This window comes from Martes martes (genome assembly GCF_963455335.1).
Source record: "Martes martes genome assembly, chromosome: 4".
Classification (NCBI taxonomy): Eukaryota; Metazoa; Chordata; class Mammalia; order Carnivora; family Mustelidae; genus Martes; species Martes martes.
Window position 1 is genome coordinate 48,422,345 of NC_137891.1, and position 25,117 is coordinate 48,447,461.

Below are 25,117 nucleotides of genomic sequence, written 5' to 3' on the forward strand. Positions count from 1 at the left end.
TGAGGGACAGAGCAGTCATCAGCAATAAAATGGATTCACAGGGGTTAAATGACTTTGGCAAGATCATACATCTAGTAAATTCATCGATCTGAGTCTTGACTTTATATCTTATCCTTCTATTTCCAGTACTCTTCCACCAATTCCACACATTTCTTTACACACAGAAGGGAGTAGAGGTAAATATGTGAAGTGCATAATGGAATTATTCCAACGGTACAAAGTACATCTTCTTTTTCCTCTGTAACTCACCACAGAACCCCTGTATAATGCTGAAGCACAGTGAGTGCTCAAAAATACCCTTATCACCAGCCTCAATACAAACACACACATACACACACACACAAATACACATACACACACATACACAGAGATAAAATTCTGGAAGATTGACCAAATCACTTTCAGAGGTCAAACTCAAGTGAGATTATAAATTATTTTGTTTTCTCATTTTTGTTTGCCTTTATTTTAAAATTGCCATACTCTTTAGAATATACAACTTATTATTTGTTAAAATGAAAGGACACCTATTAATTCCACAGTAATATATGCAGCTATGTCCCGGAATTGAAGATTTCTTGAGTCCTAAATTAAACTCAGTATTAAATTAAGAACTAAGATAATGTTATTTCCCTCCTAAGCAGTTCAACGTCAAGCAAGTAATATATATGGTACAGTCAAAAATATAAACACGGGGCTGGGTGCGGGGACAGGAAGGACCTGGGAGGCTCAGTTGGTTAAGTGTCTGACTTTGGTTCAAATCATGATCTCAGGGTCTTGGGACTGAGCCCTATGCTGGGTTCCCTACTCAGCGGGAAGTCTGCCTCTCCTTCTCCCTGTGTCCTTCGCCCTTCTCATGCTCTCTCTCAAAAATAAATAAATAAAATATTTAAAAATATATATAAACACAGGGGGGACTGGTTGGCTTAGTCTGAAGAAGATGTGACTCTTGTTCTTACGTCATGAGTTTGAGCCCCATTTGGGTGTAGAAGATTACTTAAGTAAGTAAACTTTTAAAATATAGATATAAATATGGATACATATACACACACACACACAAACAAAGGTTATCCAGAACTTTAAAAAAAATTAAGATTTTGGGACGCCTGGGTGGCTCAGTTGGTTGAGCGGCTGCCTTCAGCTCGGGTCGTGATCCCAGCGTCCTGGGATCGAGTCCCACATCGGGCTCCTTGCTCGGCGGGGAGCCTGCTTCTCCCTCTGCCTCTGCCTACCACTCTGTCTGCCTGTGCTCGCTCGCTCTCTCTCTCTAACAAATAAATAAATTTAAAAAAAATAAAAATAATAAAAAACAATTAAGATTTTATTTATTTATTTGAGAGGGAGAGACAGCTCAGGAAAGGGGGAAGCCAACTCCCTGCTGAGCAGAGAGCCCAACTCAGGGCTTGATCCCAGGACCCTGAGATTACGACCTGAGCCAAAGGCAGACACTTAACTGACAGAGCCATCCAAGCACCCCAGAACTTTTAAAATTTAACCGTATCTAATAAGAAGAATCTTAAGAATCAATGTAATCAGCCTCTCTGTAAACCATTTAATAAAACTAATAGCAGCACTATACACAGAGAGGTTAACTTTCTAAAAACACATTAATGTACCTTGTCTGACCTATCTTAGAAATAAATCTATGAGAAAGGCAGAATATCATTATTACCATTTTGAAAGTCAGACAACAAACCTTTGAAAGTTCATTAAGATATCAGTAGTAGAACTAAAGTAAGAATTAACAGTTCCTGACTCAGATCTCCAGAACATGTTAAGTGAAAAAAAGCAAGGTGGAGAAAAGTGTATATATGCATATCTAGAGAATATATATTCACGTGTGTGTCTGAATGCACAAGTATGGGGGAACGTGGGTGGCTTAGTTGGTTAAGCGACAGACTGTCGCCTTCGGCTCAGGTCATGATGTCAGAGTTGTGAGATGGAGTTCCAAGTAGGTATCCCCATTGAGTGGAGCCTGTCTAAGATTCTCCTTAGAATCTTCTGCACTGGGGCGCCTGGGTGGCTCAGTGGATTAAAGCCTCTGCCTTCAGCTCAGGTCATGATCTCAGGGTCCTGGGATCGAGCCCCAAGTCGGGCTCTCTGCTCTGCGGGGAACTGCTCCCCCCCACCTCCTGCCTGCCTCTCAGCCTACTTGTGATCTCAGTCAAATAAATAAATAAAATCTTTAAAAAAAAAAAAAGAATCTTCTGCACCTACCCTGCCCACTCCCCGTCCCCCACTCGCGTGTGTACACACACACATACCCATGCTCTCACTCTCTCTACCTCACTAAAAGAAAAAATGGTAAATGTATGTAGTATGCTACAGCTACCCAAGGGCTGAGGGTAGAGAATATAAATACAAATACATAAATACACACACACATACATATCTATCTACATAAACATATCAATATACACATATATACACATATGTATATATACAGAGGCATACAAACACATACACACAAAAAAAGCCTTAGTTTTCTTTTAGGAAATTGAAAAATTAAACCATAAAATATAAATTTTAAAACATTATTACTACAGGGACAAAGGAAGAAAAAACATAGACACGGAAAGAAGCTAAATTTCTTGAAAATATCTTGTTTTATAGATTTGGCTTTGGAACCATACAAATCTCTTATATAATTATAAAACAAAGTTAAATTTTTAAAAATTGAAAACAATCCCTAAATATCAAAAGCAAAATCCAAATGTGTCATTGTGATAGAACAATAACTAAAAGATTACTTTAAAACACAAGAATTTGAGGGGCACCTGGGTGGCTCAGTCAGTTAAGCGGCTGCCTTTGGCTCAGGTCATGATCCCAGGATCCTGGGATCGAGCCCCACATTGTGCTCCCTGCTCAGCAGGGAGCCTACTTCTCCCTCTCCCTCTGCTTGCTGCTCCCCCTGCTTGTGTTCTCTCTCTGTCAAAAAAATAAATAAAATCTTTAAAACACACACACACACACACACACACACAAGAATTTGAATATACAGCCCACATAGAATATATAACCCTAAAGACAAAAAGAATTTCAAAGAGGAGTGCCTAGTTGGCTCAGTCAGCAGAGCATGTGACTCCTGATTTCAAGGTAGTGAGTTCAAGCTCCACACTGGGTATAGAGATAACATAAATGAACAAATAAAGTTAAAAAAAAAAAAAAAGAATTTCAAAAAAAGCTCAATCTGTTTTCAGTAAAAATATTGTTAATTATAATAGGGATATTTTTATTCTGAAAGTATTAGATATTATAAAAGGCAAACAGAAGCAATTATGTTAACATCCTTAGGAACTGAGATTTTCAGCATAAGAGAAGGCAGGCACAAATATAGAATTAAAGAAGTAAGGCCCTGTAATTCTCTATCTGAACTGGAAATAGTTGTATAAATTTATGATTTAGTTTTTCTTTAAAAAACAAAAACAAAAACAAAACAGACTTTCCTCTAATTGTCTACTAAAAAGCCTTGGAAACAGTAAGTGGCAATAATCGACAATAAGCACCCCTAGCACCAGACTGGTCTCTAAATAACAATTTCCACTAAAATATAATCAGGCTCTTTTTAATCTGCAGTCTGGGGCAGAAATTAGATAAAAATAAGCCTGGAACATCTTGTCATGCCACACAGCAAGGAAGCTATCCAAAGACTCCTGGAGATGTGCCAAATGATTTCAGGAACAAACTTCAAGAGGTTTTCACAGGCCAAAGCTAAGATAATTTAAGCATCTATAGGAGTTCACTGATAAAGAGTTCATAGCAATACTAAAAATAAAAAACAACAAACAAAAACAAAAACAAAACCCTCATTGTCACATTTAGAGGATGATAGGGAACCAACTTAATCTGTGAAATGGTATATATGAGGGAAAAAAAATCAAACATTTTAATTTTCTTCCTGTACAATCATATCTCAGAATAAATAAATACATAACATGGGTAAGAATACTTTTCTCTATAGAAGTATCCTCATTAATAAATAGCATGAGAATCTCACTATTTAACAGGCTCTTAATAAAATAATATATCTAGGCAGTATAATTATCATCAATGTTCAGATGTCCCAAAAAGACAGGACTCAACAATGGGAGCCTCCTGATGAAATCACATGTCACCACCTAGAAAGCTGCCCTACCGACAATTCAAAATACCATCAGATCATTCCTCTAGATTCAGTTACCAGCTTACAGAAATCAGGAAACAAAGGTGGAGAGAAGAACATGTTAAATGACACCATAAGCATTTAATCAGTTACAAGCAGTGTTACAACTTCTATAGGACAAAGGAGTCCATTTCTTTATTGAGTAAGTTCCATGATAGATGGAAGGATGGGATGAAGGAAGAAAATGAGAGGGAATAAAGGAAAGAGAGAGGTAGGAAGAAAGTAAAAGAAAGGGGGAAATTTATGGATTAAAAAAGACTGGAAACAGGGGCGCCTGAGTGACTCAGTGGGTTAAGCCTCTGCTTTTGGCTCAGGTCATGACCTCAGGGTCCTGGGATGGAGCCCCACATCAGGTTCTCTGCTCAGCAGGGAGCCTGATTCCCCTCTCTCTCTCTCTGCCTTCCTCTCTCTGCCTACTTGTGATCTCTGTCAAAAAATTAAATCTTTAAAAAAAAAAAAAAGACTGGAAACATACTAACCAATTATACTGTTAAAAGAATCTTTGGAGATACACCAGAATATTTATGGATGAAATGACATGATGTCTGAGAGGAGAGAAGGTAGATAGGGGTGGTGATGTAACAAAACTGGCCATGAGTTATAAGTGTTGAAGATGGATGATGGGGACATGCAGGGTTTTTAAAGACAATTCTATTTAAATTTTTCCAAAATAAAAGTAGCCTCTGGCTACTAGTCTAAGATGTTTGCAAACTAAATTATAAGGCAAATAAAAATGATTTTAAAAATTTGATTGGTTTATGTGATTAAGTATAAAATCACTCGAAGAATTATTCTAATTCATGCTATATACTAAGTTGTTGTGTTATTATGTACTGCACTCATTCTTCCTTAAAAATAAACATTGACTTTTGGAAACAAAGAGAAAAATCCAATACAGCATGGAATTTCTATTTCTTTCCTTAAGGTAATCCAACAACACTCTCTCGAATGACTTTTACAATAACCTTAATGCTTTTAATAACTCTTCATTTAAGCTAGACAAGCCCTTTGATAATACCTAGAAGAAAGAGGTAAAAGAAAATGGCTTCTGCTTAAACATATATAGGAAAGCAGAATCTGGAAGTAACCAAATATTCAAGTGATGCTCAGATGATAGAGTTCATAATACTAATTGCATCATTTTTTTTTTCAAAAAGGAATCAATGTGAGGCAAAACATGATATCCTTGTAGAAATGTGCATCAACTACCCACCTTATTGTCCAGTTTTCTTGCCTCCATTTCAAACAAGACCACTCTGTTATCCTTTATTTCTTCAGCTGAAATCTATGAGGAGATATGGTAAGTGAAAGACAATATGTTTTAGGGACTCTGATAAACTCAGAAGTACTGATTTATTCTGTTATCTGATAATAGATATAATCAGTACTAATATAAATGAATTTTTAAATTTTTGATAAGAAAAAAGTACCATTCAGAAAGATTGATCATTATTTCTTTAATGTGTATAAAATATTTTTCCCCAAATATGCCAAATTTGTATTACACAACTTATTTTTCAAATGCTGTTGCCCAAACTAGATCTTCCCCATTCCAGTGAAAAATCAAAGCCCCTGGGGCGCCTGGGTGGCTCAGTAGGTTAAGCATCTGCCTTCAGCTTATATCATGATCTTAGAGCCCTGGGATCGAGCCCCATGTCAGCCTCCCCACTCGGGGACTCTGCTTCTCTGTCTTCCCCTCTGCCCGCACCACCCCACTTGTGCTTGCTCTCTCCCTCTCTCTCTCTCTCTCTCAAATAAATAAATAAAATTTTAAAAAAGTAAAAGAAAAATCAAAGCCCTGAAAAGCTACATGACCCTATCTAAAGTGTGAGCAAATCATACCTAGAGGACACTTTAAATTGAAATATCAGATCAACGTTTTCATCCAATGTCACTGAAAAACTTATTCTAGTTAAAAATAAATTCCAGGCTATCATGACCCCAAGAGCAATAGAGCTAACTACTGTAATGTTCTGTCTCACAGAAGTCAACACCCCAAAGACACTTAAAATTCTTATGCCTCGGGAGATTTAAACTAAAGCAAAACAGTTGCTTAGGGAAATGCCCTCATAATGACAACAACCCTCAAACAGGAGGGAGCCAGCCCTCCATTCTCAGAGCTAAAGTTAGAAAATATTCCTCCAGGCAGTGATAACCTGGACAGAAACTCTCAAAGATAATTATTTTATCCTAGTATTTAAAGATATTTATTTAAAGTGTGGCATTATGTAATTTGAAATCTAAAACAGTATAAAGCATATATTCATTTGCCTAGGACCAGTAATTAGCAACGGAAAAATCTGAGTGGGAGGATGGGCAGAAGAGCACGAGCACAGAAAAGATGGTTAAGAGTTGAGAGGCTCATGGGTGCCTGGCTGGCTCAGTCAGAAGAGCATGTGACTCTTGATCTCAGCATCATGAGTTCAAGCCCCACGCTGGGTACAGAGGCTACTTAAATAACGAAATAAAAACTTAAAAAAAAAAGGGGTTGAGAGGTTCAATGGTCATGGCATAATATAAGATCCATTTGGAATTAAATCCATTATACAGTTTCTGTCCTATTGGGGGAAATTTGTAGAGGATCAAATTAATCCATTCAGATGATTAAGTCATTTCTCTCTAACTTGGGGATTTACACTTCCATGAGGGAGAGACAAGCATCACCAAGCTACATCTAATTCCATGAGCAACTTAAAAGACTCAAAGAAGGAATTCCCATACTGCATTTTTCTCCTTCTTTTTGACACAACGTATTTCCCATTTGTGATCATTGTAAGGCAAGTAAGGATGAAGGGCAACATTCGGGATGAAATGATAAAGCATGGCTATAGAGTATTTGTCTGATATGTACAGTTTCAGCATGTCCTATCATGCTAAATCTTTTCAGGCAAAAGACAAATATCTTATTGTTACCGTAATGCTCCCTTTCCCTGCAGGTCTGCCATTTTTAAGCACCAGGGGTCGAGTTAGCTTCTTACTGGAAACAATCTGTTAAAATTGGAAAGTGATACAAAGAGCTATTTCACTTCAGTATGTCAATTTTTAAATTGAATGATTTCAAAAAAAGTTGAATATAAAGTTAAGTCAACTTAAGTCATTAGAACTGGAAACATTAAGACCATGCCTTAAAGATTTAGAGATTATAAAACACATCTACATATTTAAAACCAACTGGAAAAGATTTCCAAGGAGCCAATCCTGGCAGATACGATCTCCCCAACCACTAGTTTCTTTATCAATTACTTCAAACTTTAACTTCCTCCCTGTAATGGAAAAAGAGGAACGGGTTCTCTTCATATATACTAATCACTGAGCTGAAAACCCTATAGATGAGAGGTGGGCCTCAGAACACTCAATAAATGAGATTCAACTTTTCAAATGATGCATAACTTGAATATATAACCCCCACAAAATATCATTTTTGATTAAAATAATATAGTAGGGGTGCCTGGGTGGCTCAGTGGGTTAAAGCCTCTTCCTTCGGCTCAGGTCATGATCCCAGGATCCTGGGACCGAGCCCCACATCCGGCTCTCTGCTCAGCAGGGAGCCTGCTTCCTCCTCTCTCTCTGCCTGCCTCTCTGCCTACTTGTGATCTCTGTCTGTCAAATTAAAAAAAAAAAAAAAAAAAAAACTTAAAAAAATAAAATAAAATAATATAGTAGACCTAGGTACTCTCAAATAGATGCATCTATCAAATTCATTATAATTTAGTTACAATGTGATTTTTTTCCAAAAAAAATCAATACTTTAATTTTCTCTTTGACACTATTCATCAAAGTTTTAGAAAACTGATCAACTTCAGTTTCATATTGTCCTTGATACATAGGAAATACCAAGATCCCCAAACAATACACGGAAAAATAAACAAATCTAGGCAATAATGTCACCCACTGAAAAACAATGAGTCTTCCCTCCAGAGGCCTTCCCAGCTCTATTACAAATGGTCATGATCTCTCTTCATTTTTTTGTAAGATTTTGTTTATTTATTTATTTGAAAGAGGAGCATGTGGCAGGGCAGGGTCGGGGGAGGGTGCATGCAGCACAGAGAGAGGGACAAGCAGATTCCCTGCTGAGCGGGATCTCAAGACCCTGAGATCACAACCGGAGCTGAAATTAAGAGTTTTACAACCAACTAAGCCACTCAGGCGCCCTGATTTCTCTTTAGAACTCAGACTCTGAGAAAGAAACAAAATGGTGAGCCTATAGGCACACCTCTACCCTGATCAAATCTGTCACATAGGAAAGACAGATAATTAAGTAACTATGGATGGATGGTTGATGATCAGGTAGAAGCAGTAGAGAGTACCGGGGTGAGCACAGGATGGCACTCCAAACTACTTAAGGGGGTCAGAGGAGGCTTACTGGAGAGGAAGGCTTACACTGGTACACCTAAGGTTGAGGAAGATCAGGCCAGGTAAAAGGACAGTGTTGGGCCATCAAGGATCTAGAGGGATCAGTCACGTTAGTTATAACATTAGAGAGGTTGCTGTTACTTTGAAAACATTTATGACTTAAGCATAAGAACAAAATTGTAGGGGTGCTTGGGTGGCTCAGTCTGTTGAGCCTCTGACTCTTGGTTTAACCTCAGGTCATGATCTCAGAATCTCAGAATCTCATGTGCTCAGTGCAAAATCTGCTTGTCCCTCTCCCTCCCCATCTTTCTCAAAAAAATAGGTAAATAAAATCTTAAAAAAAAATTTTTTTTTAAAGAAAAACCAATAGTACACAAAGCAGCTAGAGCAATGGTATTATTTACTGCAATGTTAAACGAAACACCCCAACTCAAAAAAATTAATGGGTTTTGCCAAAAACACATAATCCCTGCCCTTATGAAAAATAAGATAAATTCTATAATGTTCAATATATGAAACATACTAATATATGAAACAGGTCTGTAAAGTGATTACATACGTTTCAACTCTAAAAATTAAACTAATGAACACATAAAAATGCCCAATTCTCTGGTTAAAATTTAGACACAATATACTGCAGTAGCTAATTATACTCACTTGTCCAAGGGTACATTCAAATTCTCCTAAGAAGTCATCATCATTCAGCTGGATGGTTTTGTTGTCAATGTCATAAATCCCAAATTTCAATTTCTGAACCACTTCAAAGTAGTAATCAATAATAAATGTCTTGGAAAATGTGGGATTCAAGCAATTCTTAATCCTTTCTGTGCGATCAACCTATATTCACCCCAAAACAAAAAGTTTCTTCAGATTAAAATGCACTTACATTTTAGCATCTTTACGTACTCTAGGTAACTAAATACTAGCATAACAGAGAGCTAAAGAAAGTTTCCATATGTGGATGAAAAATTCCACAGTCAAGGACAAACTTGCCCCAGAAAACTCCATTACCATATGAGCTGTTTTCATTATTTTTAACAGTTGTAATAAGCACTTCACATTATCAAAATAGCAATTCAGAATCCTTTTCACCTACAGTATTTAACATTACCTCATACCACTGTTGACCACTCGTATTTAAAAATAACACACATAAAGGGTCCGACTTTGACCCTACATCCATATCCAAAAGATTGTCACAAGAAACATTCAGCTCCACCTTCGTAACGCATTGGGCGGCCATCTTGAGCTGTGAGAAAACCAAAGAAACAGGATGCTAATGAAATGGTGCCTTTAATAAGTCCATACATTCCCAATGAAACAGCTGAATTCTTAGGAAAAGCTGTCAGAATAGGATCCCGGAGTAAACTTGCTGGAATAAGACTGTTAATATGTGGGGCGCCTGGGTGTCTCTGTGGGTTAAGCCTCTGCCTTCAGCTCAGGTCATGATCTCAGGGTCCTGGGATTGAACCCTGCATGGGACTCTCTGCCCAGAGGGAAGCCTGCTTCTCCCTCTCCCACCACCATCCCCATTTGTGTTCCCTCTCTTGCTGTGTCTCTGTCAAATAAATAAATAAAATATTTTTTAAAAAAAGGGCAGAATTATTCCTTAATAAGAAACAAAATTCACAAATTCCCAATTTGCCTACTAAATACCCGACCCAGGTATTTCGTAAAACTAAACCTAAATCTAAATTCAGATTTCTTTATTTTGTCATCTTACGTTGTCAAAATTATTAAGTGCCAAAATACACAGTGCTGACAATATGTGCCAAAGATATAAAGATCAAGGAGAAGTCACTGAAGCAGACAGAGAATAACTGACAGTACCAAGAGTGTGGGTCAGACTGACATTCCCTGGGCTTTGAAGGATTCCATTAGGTGTTGAGAGAGACAGCACAGAGCAGAAAAGAATCAGGACATTAGAAGGCACCATGAGGACACCTCATCATCACGTGTCACAGAAGTAAGCATCCATGTTGGGGGAAACCAAGCTGGACAGGAAGAGGGTCAGGTTTGGTGTCCTGAGAGCTAGGCTGAAGTACTTGGGGTCAGGGGGTGGGGGGGTGGGGTGGATAGGAGGTACTACTGAAAGTTCTCAAGTTGATGATAATAGAATGAAATGGTTTATTTTTAAATGTAACTTGTGTCAGGGCACCTGGGTGGCTCAGTCAGCTAAGGGTCTGACTCGACCTCAGCTCAGGTCTTTGTTCCTTCCTCTTCATCACCCCGTATGACAGGCTCTGGAATCAGACAGATGAGTTCTCATCTGGATCCCACACTGACTTAATGTGTCACCTCAGGTGAGAGTCTCAACCTCCTTATAGCCCTTCGTTTTCCTCATCTACAAAATGAAAATAATATTTCTCATACAGTTGTTGCAAGGATTAAATGAGTGAATATATTTAAATACTGCCTAGTACATGGTAAGTGTTCCAAAATTGTTTATTACTATTATATTATTTTAGGATTACTTGCCTCCAGGTCTGATCTTCTCCCATATATCCCATGTTTCTTTTTTTTTCTTTTTTTTTTTTAAACTAGTCTATTCCATGATGATTTCTCTAATGATTCCAAACTACATCAAGTCATTTGAATTCCTGCTGCAATAATAGTAACAGATAACTACAGTATAGGAACAAGATCAAATCTGGAGTACATTTAGAGTAATACTTGGGTGGAATCCTGTATCTGGTGAAACCTGTGTGACCTCAAATAAATTACTTTTTGAGCCTAGATTTTCTCATCAGTGAAAATGGAGATACTGTAAGTAAACTTACAAATCGGGCATGTGCTGTGCATCTTGCTTTCATATCTAACATAGAATCTATGGAATAAATGCTTAGTTGTATAATTTTTTCTTAAGGTAGTTTAAGTCTTATAAATTGTATGTCAGCTGTACCCAGGATAATGCAGTACCCTGTGGACAGATTTAGAACAAGTAAGGATTTCTAAAGCTCCTGAAGAACATGTAAAGAATTGTCTACCAGCAAGCAGAAAGCCCTCAAATTCCAAAAATGGAGAGAATTCAACAGAAAATGTATTGTATCTATGTGTGAAGTCAGCCTCATAGCAAAAAGACACAATACATCAGAGGAGCATTTTTTTTTCCCCTAACAATGCTCATACAAGAGCCACAAAAACAATATGCCAGACACACCTGATTATTTAGTAAATTGTTGACATTACATTACTATATTGCTGTTAGGACACAAATTTCCTCTATTAACAGCATTGCCCCATGAAAATGACTCTGAATGCAGCCTCATTTTTTTCTAGAAATTCATTATGGCTGAATGACAAATGGAAGAAATTACATAAACAATCAGGTCTGGAACCTTGTTAAAAGCAACATCCCCGATGATGCTTTTCTCATTGCCTTTCAGTGTCATCATCCAGCATATGATACACAATTTTTTAAAAAAGCAATAGGGCATTCTTTTATGATGAAGGAAAATAAGGCAAATGTTTTGTACCCTTTGAGTATGGAGAATAGGAGATTTGGCTGGGATAAGTGACCAGGCAGAGGAATGTGTGTGTACAACTAAAGAGTGATTCTATGTGTTTTACTACCCAAAATGCAGGATGATAGAAAAGACAGAAAGAACCTCCTCCAGGAGTGGCTTCTTACAACACAGATTACTTATTGAAGAATTGTCTAGTTTTTAAAATGCAAATAACATCTGGAAATACTAACCCTATCAACCGTTCTCCCAGTAACCCTAATTTTCCTGAATCAACATTATATAACACAGACAGTTCAAAGGAATTAAAAATAAGACCTAATCATTGAATTTGGGCTGGATGTATGAAATTTAAAGCAATATGGCCACTCCTGTGTGTGAAATTTCTGAAGTCTAGATGAAAATTCTTAGATCTTTTCTCTTTTCCCATCTTTCCTTGGAGGTACTCCTTAGGTCTACTCAGTAAAGCAGATTCTGCCAAGAACAATTTCAAATCTCTCTCAACTATGGAGGTGTAGAACCTTCCCTATGCCTATGGTCACAACTTCTTCAGGTCTTCTGTAGCTCTACCTGCCTACTTAACGGTCTCCAGACGGGCACTCCCACTGCCATCCTCTTTCTATTTATATCATGATTTTATCATTTCTGATTTAAAAAAAAAAAAAATCTGATGCCTGGGTGGCTCAGTGGTCATGATCCTGGGGTCCTAGGATCAAGCCCTGCATTAGGCTCCCTGCTCAGCAAGGAGTCTACTTCTCCCTCTTCTTCTGCGCCTCTCCACCCCCGCCCACCCACTGTACTCTCTCTCTCTCTCAAATAAATAAATAAAATCTTAAAAAAAAAAAAATCATTACTGGCTATCCAGAGTCTACCCTAGTCCAATTAGCTACACCTGGAATTCATGGCTCTGCCTACATCTGCCCCCAGCCTGTCATCTAAATTAGTCAAGATCCATTTCAAATGACATTTTCTCCATCAAGCTGTTGCTGATCCCCCCGTAGGGCAGTTATGGTACTGATGCTATTTTCTTACCACTATTGTTACTTGTATGCATGGCCTACACTCTATCTACTGTGTGCTGAGGACAAGGACCTGTTTTTTACTGCTTCCTCTGCATCCTGAAGCACGCTGTCTGATGTTTGACAGAAGTTTTTCATGGCTGAAATACCAGTAACTTTGGAGTCAGTAGGCTTGGTTCAAATTTCCTTCCCATCATTTATTTGGGTGTGTCAGCTTTACCAAATTGTCTATCGGAACCTCAGTTTCCGCATCTATAAAATGGGGATAAAAAAATTACCTGACAATTGTAGGTTTATAGGGCACTCACATTTTTAGATATTCTATGAATTGTAGCAATTATTATTTTATAAACTATTCAAATATTTTAACTGATAGTCTAGCCATCAATGGCTTATTATTCAATAGTAAGACATAATGAAACTTTCTCATCCTTGTTTATAAAGAACTTCTTAGAAAAATAATAACAGAATGCCTGGGATTTACACAAAATTAATTTGCCAAGCAGGCAGCCTTTCTTATAGATAAGTGCTATATTTTCCTAAATCCTCTCAGAAGAGTTTGTTTACCTGAGCTACCGCACAGTTGGTGCATGGGGGAGGGGAGTCAGAGCCAGTGTCAGTGACTCCTTATTTGTTGTAGAACAATTGGGAGGGAGAAGTCAGTGCCCAGCCACCAATGTCTCTAGGAAATTTCACTCTTTAGCTACTAAATGAGGAGGCTGGCAACATTACAAAGTTCTCAAAGGTTCCTTCTGGTTCTAATACCATGATTCACTAACTGCTATCCATACTGCATCCTGCATGACCTCCACTGAAAGCCAGCAGGGTAACCTTGGGGCAGCTGGAATGGGGCCCAGTAACATCAGCAGGACACACCCCATGCAGTGTTTCTCAAATTGTGTGGCTCAGAACAGTAAAAGTGTCCTCCTCAACCTCCCTTAAAAAGTGGGGGAAGGGGGGCGCCTGGGTGGCTCAGTGGGTTAAAGCCTCTGCCTTTGGCTCAGGTCATGATCCCAGGGTCCTGGGATCGAGCCCCGCATCGGGCTCTCTGCTTAGCAGGGAGCCTGCTTCCTCCTCTCTCTCTCTCTGACTGCCTCTCTGCCTACTTGTGATCTGTCTGTCAAATAAATAAATAAAATCTTAAAAAAAAAAGTGGGGGAAGGGTAATATGGCAGTCAGTTTAAAAGCTGCCACTACTTAGAGGTCTCAGGCCAAACCAACAAGTGTTTACATTAAGAGGTTACTATGTGGAACACCTGGGTGGCTCAGTGGTTGGGCATCTGCCTTCGGCTCAGGTCAGGATCCCAGGGTCCTGGGATCAAGCCCCGTCGTCCTTGTCGGGCTCCCTGCTCAGCGGGAGGCCTGCTTCTCCCTCTCCCATATCCTCCCCCTTGTGTTCCCTCTCTCTCACTGTGCTTCTCTCTGTCAAATAAAAAAGTAAAATCTTTAAAAAAGAGAGAGATTACTGTATACCCATTATCATGCTAAGGACAGTGGGGACCTGATACAGCAACAGAAGACCTTGGAACTCATTATAATTCTATTGGGGAGTTCCATTCATTCAACAATCATTTACTGAGTATCTTCGATGTGTTCGGCATGGGGTGGGGAAACAATGCAAAGCAAAAGCAAAATACCTAGCTATCCACATATACACGGAAATAACACAAACAATATAAAACAGTGTGGTGCAGAGAGGAAGCAATCAAAGCGCCCTCAGAGCTGGAGAAGAAACCTACAGATTTCTATTTTTACCGAGGATTAAAACTACACTCCATTATAAAATAATTTATATTCATGTTGCCACTTGCTACTGGATCATTTTTTTCCCTTAAAAATAGAGAGTGGGAGAGGGGAGAATGGAAAGAGTTAGTAAATACACGTGGCTGGATAATTTCTGGTTTTTGTTTTCTACAAAATTTTCAAAATGGTTCCAAATAATATATTATCTTCTGAACTTTGCCAAAAAAAAAAAAACCAAAAAACAAAACCCTAGTAAATTGGGCAAGACAAGGAATAAGTACTATACTATACGGCAAGAGATCAATACACCAGAGCTAAGACTATAATATCTGGATTGTCCCAGAATGTTAATAATATTCAGCACATTGTTAACTTTCAAAACAACATGTAGTGTCTATTAGAAAAAAAAAAAAATAATAATAATAATAATTTAAATAAACATTTAAATTACTTGCCCAAGATAAACAAGCTAATAAGTAGCAAGGCCAGAACAAGAACCCAGATTTGTTTCCTATCATGCCAGAATGCCCTGAGAGCACTAAGGCCTGTAATTAATCATTACTTAGTGTAACAGCAATATCCTCTAATTAATTTCCCTATAGCTTTCTAGTTAGTATATCAAATGTAAATATTCAGCCTGACACAAATTAACAAATATGATCTTACAAAATTAGAAGATTAATTTTTAGGCTACAACTATGATTATCTTTCTTAAAGAAAAATAACCAGAATAAACAGTAACGGCCAAACAGTGGAAGAACTGGAATGGTGTGCATTTACATCACAGCAGTTCCTCCTCAAGACAGCACATTACACTGTGAATTACTTAGGGCTAAGAAAGCATTTTCTTCCTGCTAGAGTCTCCACATACACAGATCTACATGGGGGACACAGGATCTCAGTGCTTTCTGAAGGCAGCAACATTAATTCTCAGGAATATACCACACTTAATAGCCAGAGAAAAACTTACATTAAAGGAATGTACAGGGAGCCTGCCCTGCATTTATTAAGAAAGTGATGCCCAGGGACACCTGGGTGGCTCAGGTGGTTAAGTGTCTGTGTCTGCCTTGGGGGTCCTGGGATTGAGCCCTGCATCTGGCTTCTTGAGCAGGGAGCCAGCTTCTTCTCCCTCTGCCACTCCCGCTGCCGCTCCCCCTGCTTGTGCTCTCTCACTCTCTCTCTCTGTCAGAAAATAAATAAAATCTGAATGAAAGAAAGAAAGAAAGAAAGAGGGAAAGAGATGCCCACATTTTTTTTAATACCTTCAATGGAATATTAGCCATGCGGATAGAGAATTAGAATTACGCCAAGCATTAAAGCACATAAACAATGAAAAGGACACATTTTCTTTTTAAATGTTAAAAAGGGACCAACGGGAAGGGTCACTGGACCAGGAGTGTGAAAAATGGAGTATAGTTCTCCATCAGCCCTACCACACGTGCCCCAAGGGCTATAACTGCTCTAGGCCTCGGGTGTTTCAACTGTTAATTCTAAGAGTTGAGCCAATCACTTTAAGTAACTTTAAAGCCTCTTCTAGTTACTATTCCAGGACTAATTACAGTGAAGACGAACTTGTTTAGGAAGTGGTACTAAAAGAGTAGAAAAATTTAAAAAGTAGAAAATAGCAGAAAATTTATAAGAACCAAAAAGAGAAATGTAAGGAAAAGAATAACACTTCCCAAATTCAGCTTCCATCTCCCACTACCAAAAAAGCTATACCTGAAAAAAAATATATTTAGATACTTTCCCACCAGTTAGGTACCTTTGCTTGAAATTCTTAAATTCTCTATCCCCGGATGACTTGAAAAAGTATAGTATACCAACAAACAAAACACCAGCCCCAATCTATTAGGTACACGCAGCATAATGAGGAAGTGAGTTTTACTACCATCCATAGAATCTCACATTATTAAACTCCCAGCTCGTATTACAGCAGCAAAAGGAACCAGCATTTGACCACCATTTTTAAAATGAATTTCCAGATTCTTGAATAATCCTGAATAAAATCTAGATAGCAATGCTATTGCTGATATCGGAACATGCAGATTTGGGAAAAGATATATTTTTGTATTACTCTATTACTTTTTTAAAAGATTTTATTTATTTGTCAGAGAGAGAGAGAGAGAGAGCACAAGCAGGGGGAACGGCAGGCAAAGGGAAAGCAGGCCCCCGCTGAGCAAGGAGCTCCAGTGCAGGACTCAATCCCAGGACCCTGGGATCATGACCTGAGCGGAAGGCAGATGCTTAACCAACCAAGCCACCCAGGTGTCCCTTACTCTTACTTTAAACACAGAAAGCATGTGCAGTTTTACCCTGTCCTTACTGTTACAAAGTGAGCAATTAACTAAGGCCCCTTCCTTGATTTCTCTAGAAAATTCCCAAGATTATACTGATCTGTTCTATGATTCATAGCAGGCTATAGAGTTTATTTCACATGCATTTTCTGATTAGACTGCTTTACTAATCCCAATGGCTGCTTTATACACATTTTAGAAATGTCACTGATTATATTGTCAAGCTTATCTAATGAACAGTTCATAGTATATGCACTGTTAATAAAAGTTAGAAGCAGTTGCAACATCGCAATGTTGCCTCACTTTAGGAAACATGCATCTTGGCAAAATTAGCTACAAAGTAAGTATCTACAAAGTGAATCATCTTTTACCAAAAATGGCATTGATAAAAATCAGAGCTACATCCCCTAGCAGAAATTCCAGGATGCTTAGTTGAAAAATGTTAAAATTCTAAGGGCTCAATAAAGCTGCTGGCAGTTTGGATACTATAAAAAGGCACATCGACCTGCTGAGACTGCTGTCCCTTGGTGTTCAGAGCTATTTAAGAACTCCCCACCTTCTGGAATCTCCTAGATGCTGGGCCAGCCATCAGAACTTCTCACCTGTCCCTACTATCCATGCCCTAAAGCATGCTCCCTAAAACTCGGCTCCCTTCCTTCTCTTCCTAGCTGGGCCATACAATATTTAATTGGGCAAGACAGGTATTTCACATTTTGTCACTTTCTGCTCCTTTCCAGTTCATGGTGAACAATGACACAAAATAATCCTTTCAGTTTAAAGCTGGAACAACTACAACTACTTCATTCTTAAGATTTAAGTTTGTACATTGAACAGTGGCACCTGGCTGGCTTAGTCGGTAGAGCATGGGACTCTTGATCTTGAGGTTGTAAGTTCAAGCCCCACCTTAGTTACAGAAATTACCTAAAAATAAAATCTTTTAAAAAATAATAAAGTTTTGTATGTTGAGCAAGGAATGTTGAAATGTTTATACATTTCCTGATTTCAAGTATATTCCACTGGCACATAAATGTCAACTGGTTTTAACTTTCTGGCAGCCCTCTTTCTATTTCCCAAACATGAACAGTTTAATAATACTATTCAATCACTCAACGCATATTTATAGAGTATCTACTGTGGGTCAGGTCATGTTCTGAGGTGTTGGGAGAACAATGAACAAAACAAGTAACCTGCCCTCCTGAGGTTACACTACAGGAAGAAAGACGATAAAAAAGATAAGTAAATGGGGGTGGGGGAGATACCTGGCTGGATCAGTCAGTAGAGCACCAGACTCTTGACCTCAGGGTCATGAGTTCAAGCCCCATGTTAGGCATGGAACCTACTTCCAAAAAAAAAAAAAAAAAAGGCAAATAATCAACCTAATGGAATTATATAAGCCTGAAATGGTGAATACCTAAAATGGGGAAACCAGTCTCTTCTGAACAACATATGTTATGTGATATTTGATTCACAGAAAGAGTTTATGTAACATATGTGTGGTTATAAAGTATAACAGTCAAATAAACATCTGTAAAACCACTACCCATCTTAGAGTCTTTGCATCTCTACATCAAGGGCCAGTAAAGTTTTTCAGTAAAGGAACAAAAAGTAAATATTGTAGTTTTGGCTGGTCAGGAGGTCACTCATGGTCTCTGTCACAACTACTCAATCTGCCCTGGTAGAATGAAAGTGGCCATAGACTGAACAGGCAGAGCTGTATTCCAATAAAACTTTATTTACAAAAACAAGCCATGGGCTGGATTTGGCCCACAGGCTAGAATTTGCTGATCCTTAATTTAAGTCAAAGACTCTGAAGTGTTGGAATCACAGACTCTTAGGACATTGGAATCATAGGCTATTTGACCCAAGGGTCCTACAGTGTTAGTTACTATCTGAATCACAGGATTCTAGAAAGTCACCCTCGAGCCTCAGAGTGTTAGAAGCCTAGAGCTTCAGTCGTTAGACGTTAGAATCATGTAGATGATCTGGACACGAGTCAAGGAGTTCTAGCCCTTAGTTGTCCAGTATGGTAGCCACTGGTGACATGAGGACACTGAGCATTTGAAATGTGGTGCCTCTGAGATGACTGAGCATGATTTCAAAGACTGAAATGAAAAAGAAATGTGAGAACTCTCAGTAACTTTTTAGATTAATCACGTATTGAAACGATTTTTAAATACATTTGGTTAAATAAAATATATCACTAAAAATGTTTTAAAAAAATAAGTTAGTAAAACATACAGTATGCTAGGTGTTAAAGTGCTAAAGAAAAAATGAAGCAGGGGAGGACGAAGAAGTACTGAAGGCAGGGTACAACTCTAGATATTTTATAACCTTACCTTGACAACACAATCGGGAAATTACTTGTTTTGATTTTCACTTCTTTTCAAATAATCCTGATCCCTAAACAGATGAAAATGTGACCAACACGTTCCTCTTTACAGTTGCAGATATCTATTTTAACGTGTACTACCATGTTAGAGGAACAGTGAGCTAAAGCTCAGAAACCTGAAGTAGCCTGATGAAAATGCATATTGTAACCATGCTGTGCTTTGGTAATTTTCACAGGAACCAGACATAATACACCCCCTGGTAACAGGACATTTCAAAATGATTTGCTAAAACAAGTAGTATTTCCTTCTATTTCTCATGGGAAAACTGTATTAATATGCTACCCATCTAACTTATGTTGGTAAATTTGACCAGTAATATACTGATTTTAATTTTTTTTTAAATATGATTGGAAAAACAATGATTGCCTGCTGATAAGCTGTTAAATACTAAAAGAACACAGCTTCTTCAAAAGAATCCCAATATTCTTCCACTAGCCTCTTCAAATGTAAGCCAGCATAATCAACTTAAATGTAGTTATCATCATCTTACCAAATGTATATATAGCAGCTGGCTTTGATTACATCAGACACTTAAGTAATGTAGTTAAATAAAATCTATGATACTTATAGGGGCTCATTTAAACCACCTTCTCAGTCAATCTTTCAACAAATCTTCAACCACATATTCTACCTAATAGTTTGTTGGCCTTTAACCTGCCTAGCGATCCTTATAATGTAAGTAAGAACACGAAGGAAAAACACTGGTGGGAAGGAAGCTAACCTGTAGGGTAAAGGTAATAGTGGGTATATTACAGGAATGTCCAAGTCTGGGGTCCTCAAACTTGTTGAGTACCACCAACAGATGGTGTCATTGATCCTTACTAAAAGACCCACCTCAGAGATTATGTTTTTGGTGATCAATGGTGGCTCATTACAGATCTTCGAAGGTCAAATATTATTGAGTCCTTTTTCATACCCAACACTAACTTTCTCAGTTTTGCTGACAGGCATACTTTCTCGCATAATAACTCACTGACTGAAAAAAAAAATGAAAAAGGAAAAAAGAAAACTCTAACAATAGTAGTGAAAAAAGCACAGCAATAGTACTGAGAGAGAAGGAGGATGAGGAAAACTATGTCGAAAGCTATACCAAGAATTGCTAGGAGGTAGGATACAGCGTGAACTGGTTATCTGAACAGATGCTGCTAAGGAAATTTTCAGGACTGCAGTGATAGCATTGGAAAGCGTATACAAAAAATACCTGAATATGTGTAAACTTAGGGTGCCTTAAATTTATGTGGAAATCAAGACTGCTGTCTATGAAGTGTTTACAGTTAGAAGTGAAAGTAGGAGAGGTGTCCAGTCATTACATAGTCCTAAAAAGTCAAAGAATCCTTTTGTTTCCCCCATCCTGAAAACTCCTCTCCCTCGCCATTCTCCAGGAGCTAGATCTGACAGAAGAAATCCTGAAGGAGAACCAACTGCACACTTCATTGTGTCATCGTGCCAGAAATTCTGGGGAGTGCTGAAATTCAGCTCCCCCTTACATCCAGAGAGTCTCAACATGGTCCAGTCCCAAAAACTTGCTTTATTTGAATATTTTCAGGCCAGACTGGGATGCATTTTTCCAAAACATCAGCCAAAAGCAACTGCCTTTAAAAACATCTCAGAAAGGCAAAAAAGTGGCCCCGGGTACCAAAGATTAATCTACTGGTCTCACTATAATTGCCGTCATATATGTCATCTGTTCTTAGTTCTCCTTTCTTACCCTTCCTTGCTTCTCTCTACCTATGCTCTATGCCCACATAAGTTTTGTTTGGCTCTGGCCGGCAGCACTCAGAACTGGAGTTTGCAGACCCCAGTTAATGACTACAGCAAGATACATGTAGCTATTTTTGTGGCAGATGTTTTGTTAAGTGTATTACAAATACGATTTTATTTAATTCACTTAAAAATCCGTATGACATAGGATGTATTTTATCTCTATTTTACAAATGCAGAAACAGGCCCTAAAATGTTAAGTAACCTGCCCAAGGTCACACAGCTAACAAACGTCAAAGCATACACTTGAAACCCACCTAACTGTCTTATCCCAAGCAGAAATGTTCTTTACATTAAGCCATTAGGCCTGTGCCCTGAAATCATACAGAGACCTGAAATCCAACCCTAGTAGTACTGTTTAGCACTTTTGTAGTTTGGTAAATTATTTAATCGGAGTCCCGGGTATGAAACAGAGTAACAATACCACCTAAATCTGTGTGAACGTTAAATGAACTAACAAATACATTTTCTAGTACAGTGTTTATGGGTCACTGACCAAAAATCGCTATATTCAAACCCGTATTCCTTCTGTTTCTCTATTTGATTTATTGAGGCAGCCACAAAAAGATTAAGCAGAAACTGTGGGTCATCAACCAAGTGCAACGTTAATGGTCTGTATCCTCTGTCTCCCAGAGGTTCTGGCACTGCAAAACCAATGCAACTGCACTTCCTCCACGTCCCTGGTTGTACTGAGTCCAAAGCCCTAGACAGAAGAATGTGGGAGCCAGAGCCGGAACAAGAGCTCTTAGGAAACCCTGTCTCACAACCGTCTGCTCTGCTGTGAAATCAAGAGTTACCTTTTCCCGCCCCACCTAGCTGCTTCTCTTGGAACCCTCGGCGGCTCTGAAGCGTGCCCTGTTCCTCCGAGCATTTGATTCTAAGCGAGGAACCCTGACCCAGCCCCTCACCCTCCTGGGCGCTGCGGATTTTTCCAAGCGTGTCACCTTCCCCTGGGCCTCAGGCCCGACCCTCCCTGCTGGGGTAAGCTGGCGATGTGGACACCGCCCGCCCAGGTGCACGAACGCCAGGCCCAAGAGGCTCCTCGCGGCCCACAGCTTAGCCCCGAACTCTGGCTTCTCCGGAAGGCGTTAGCTAGCCCCAAGCCTCCCCAGGCTCGCACGCTGAGGCTCGAGAGTCCCCTGCGCGCTCAGGCGATCCCCCGCCGCACCCAGCCGATCCCCCGCCGCACCCAGCCAGGGTGCACTTCCAGCGCGACGGCCGTGTGGGCCCCAGCGCGCCGAGCCTGCGGGCCCGGTTTGCCCCCGAGCGGGCTCTCTTTCTCCCCCAGGGGATCTGTGGGTTGTTGGGGCCCCGCTACACCAGCCCCGAAGCAGACAGAAGCCCGCACTCACATATGGCTCTCAGTGGTGTAAATCAGGCAGGGGTGGAGACCAGGCAGCCAGAGTCCACTAGGTAGCCGGGGCGCAGGGATTCACAGGAACCCGAGGCCGAATGGGCAGAGGGGCGGGGCGGTGAGGGGAGTGGCTAAGGTGAGGCTCCGCCCACTATGGCCTCGGACCGCCCGGTACTGACTCTTACCTGCACCTAGGGAGTGGGCCGGTGCTTCCAGGTCTTTTAGGAGATGGCTTGCTTATGGAAGGCCCCAGCTGATTTTAGACACAAAAATGAGTTGCTTGGTGCACAAAAAAATTTTTCAGAAGGATAAACGAATTAAAATATTTGAGAAAATTTATATTACTATCTGCAAAAACAGGAAAAAATCAGAAATGCGAACTCCTAAACATTCTTTTTTTTAATTTTTTTTTAAAGATTTTGTTTATTTATTTGACAGGCAGAGATCACAAGTAGGCAGAGAGAGAGGAAGGGAAGCAAGCTCCCTGCTGAGCAGAGAGCCCGATGCGGGGCTTGATCCCAGGACCCTGGGATCATGACCTGAGCCGAAGGCAGAGGCTTTAACCCACTGAGCCACCCAGGCACCCGCGAACTCCTAAACATTCTTATTTACAACTTTTCAATGTACACACTACCCGAGTCATTTTGCATCTGAATCTCATTTTGTGAGATGAGATTTTGTGACGTAGTTAGTGCCATTAACCCCATTTCGCAAATGAGAAAACTGTGATTGAGTAACTTGAAATACGATAGCGGAGCAATTGGTCTACTCGCCTGAAGTCACAGATTCTAAGTAAACTAATTTCAGAGCATCCTGCTTGACTGCTACTTGATGCTGCCTACAACTAAACAAACTACCACGGAAAATATTGCTACATTTGACTACTAGAAATTGAGAACGTCTGCCCAAGGAAAACAGGGACAAAATCATTCAGCAAACACATGAGAAAAATATTTGCTACAAACCTGATATTAAAGGAAGGATTAGTATCAATAGAAAAATGGGGTGGCTCAGTTGGTTAAGCATCTGCCTTCAGATCATGATCCCCGGGTCTTGGGATCAAGTCCTGCTTTGGTCTCCTTGCTCAGCAGGGAGCCTGCTTCTTCGTCTGCCTGCTACTCTCTCTGCTTGTGCTCACACTCTCATTTTCTCTTTCCGACAAATAAATAAATAAAATCTTTTTAAAAAATAGAAAAATAAGCAAAAGATATATTTTTTGTAACTGCAGAAGGCAGGGGCACCTGAGTGGCTTGGTCCCTCAAGTGTTTGCCTTTGGATCAGGTCATGATCCTGGGGTCCTGGGATGGAGCTCCACAGCAGGAAACATGCTTCTCCCTTTCCCCCCTGCTCCTGCTCTCTGTCAATCTCTCTCTCTCTCTCTCTCTCTCTCTCTCTCAAATAAATAAATAGACTCTTAAAAAAAAATCGCAGAAGAGTATGGAAAATGAAACAAATGAGGACTTTCCTAAGTAAAAAAAAAGACTTTTAATCCAAAAAATGCAAAAAAAAAACAAACCACTTTTAAATAATTATATCATTGGAAGTGAAGATTCATTCATTTATTTATTGAACACTTATTGGGTGCCTACTACAGGCCAAGCATTGTTCTACACTTGGGATTAACTAGTGACATACAGAATTTTCTATACTAGAAGAACAAATAATAAGTTATTAAAAACAAATGAGATGATTTCAGATAGTCATAAGTACCATGAGGAAAGTAATATAGGGTAATGTGATAGGTAGGACATTGGGGATAATGGGAGGTTTTTGTTTTGTTTTGTTTGGAAGAATTTATTTTTAAGTAGTCTCTATTCTCACCATGAGGCTCGAACTCACAACCTGCAGATCAAGAGTCACGTGCTCTAACGACTGAGCCAGCTAGGTGCCTCAAATGGGAACTTTTTTGGATTGGGTATGAGGGAAAGTCTCTCTAAGACAGTGATATTTGATTGAAACCTGAAAAATAAGAAAGAGCAAGTCATTCAGAGATCTGAGATGAGGGGAATGATAGACAAAGACAGAAAAAGACTTAGCAAATTGCAGGGACAGAAACAAGACTTTTGTGGTTGGAGGACAATAGGGAGAAGGAAGAGAATTGCTTTATTTTGTTTTTACTGAAGGTTGTAAAGACAAATTTGTTTTATTTTTGGTTCTGATTTTACATTTAAGTGAAAGTCCTCAGGTACCACTAATTTAGGTGGAAGTTTCAAAATTTCAAGAATACATCTCCATATCCATACCTAAACTTCCTGACTTTTGGCTCTACTAAAATAGGGAAAGAAGTCGAGACGAGAGTGGTTTTACATTTTTTATATTTTTATAGTTTTAGTACCCACTATGGCTTCAGCTCAGGTCATGATCTCAGGGTCTTGAGATTGAGTCCCATGTTGGGTCTCCTTGCTCAGTGGGGAGTCTACTTCTCCATCTCCCTTTGCCCCTCCCTCCATTCTCACACACTCTCTTTCTCTCTCAAATATATAAATAAAATCTTTGAAAAAATAAAATAAAGAAAAGAAAGATGAATAGAAATTAACTAAGTAAGAAAGAGTAGAGTGGGATGGGAGCAAGGGGGAGGGT

General features: G+C 39.2%; 1 protein-coding gene across 1 annotated transcript in view; it reads right to left on the reverse strand.

Annotated features, from left to right (window-relative positions):
* CPNE3 (copine 3) overlaps positions 1-22,641 on the reverse strand; it is a 48,637-nt gene extending 25,996 nt beyond the window's left edge. The window contains exons 1-5 of the mRNA XM_080801061.1: positions 22,536-22,641; positions 9,624-9,761; positions 9,170-9,349; positions 7,073-7,147; positions 5,373-5,444 (exon numbers count right to left, since the gene is read on the reverse strand). Coding sequence (XP_080657187.1) covers positions 5,373-5,444; positions 7,073-7,147; positions 9,170-9,349; positions 9,624-9,755 — 459 coding nt within the window. The 5' untranslated portion in view covers positions 9,756-9,761; positions 22,536-22,641. The remainder of the gene's footprint in view (positions 1-5,372; positions 5,445-7,072; positions 7,148-9,169; positions 9,350-9,623; positions 9,762-22,535) is intronic.
* Between the last annotated feature and the right edge of the window lie 2,476 nt (positions 22,642-25,117).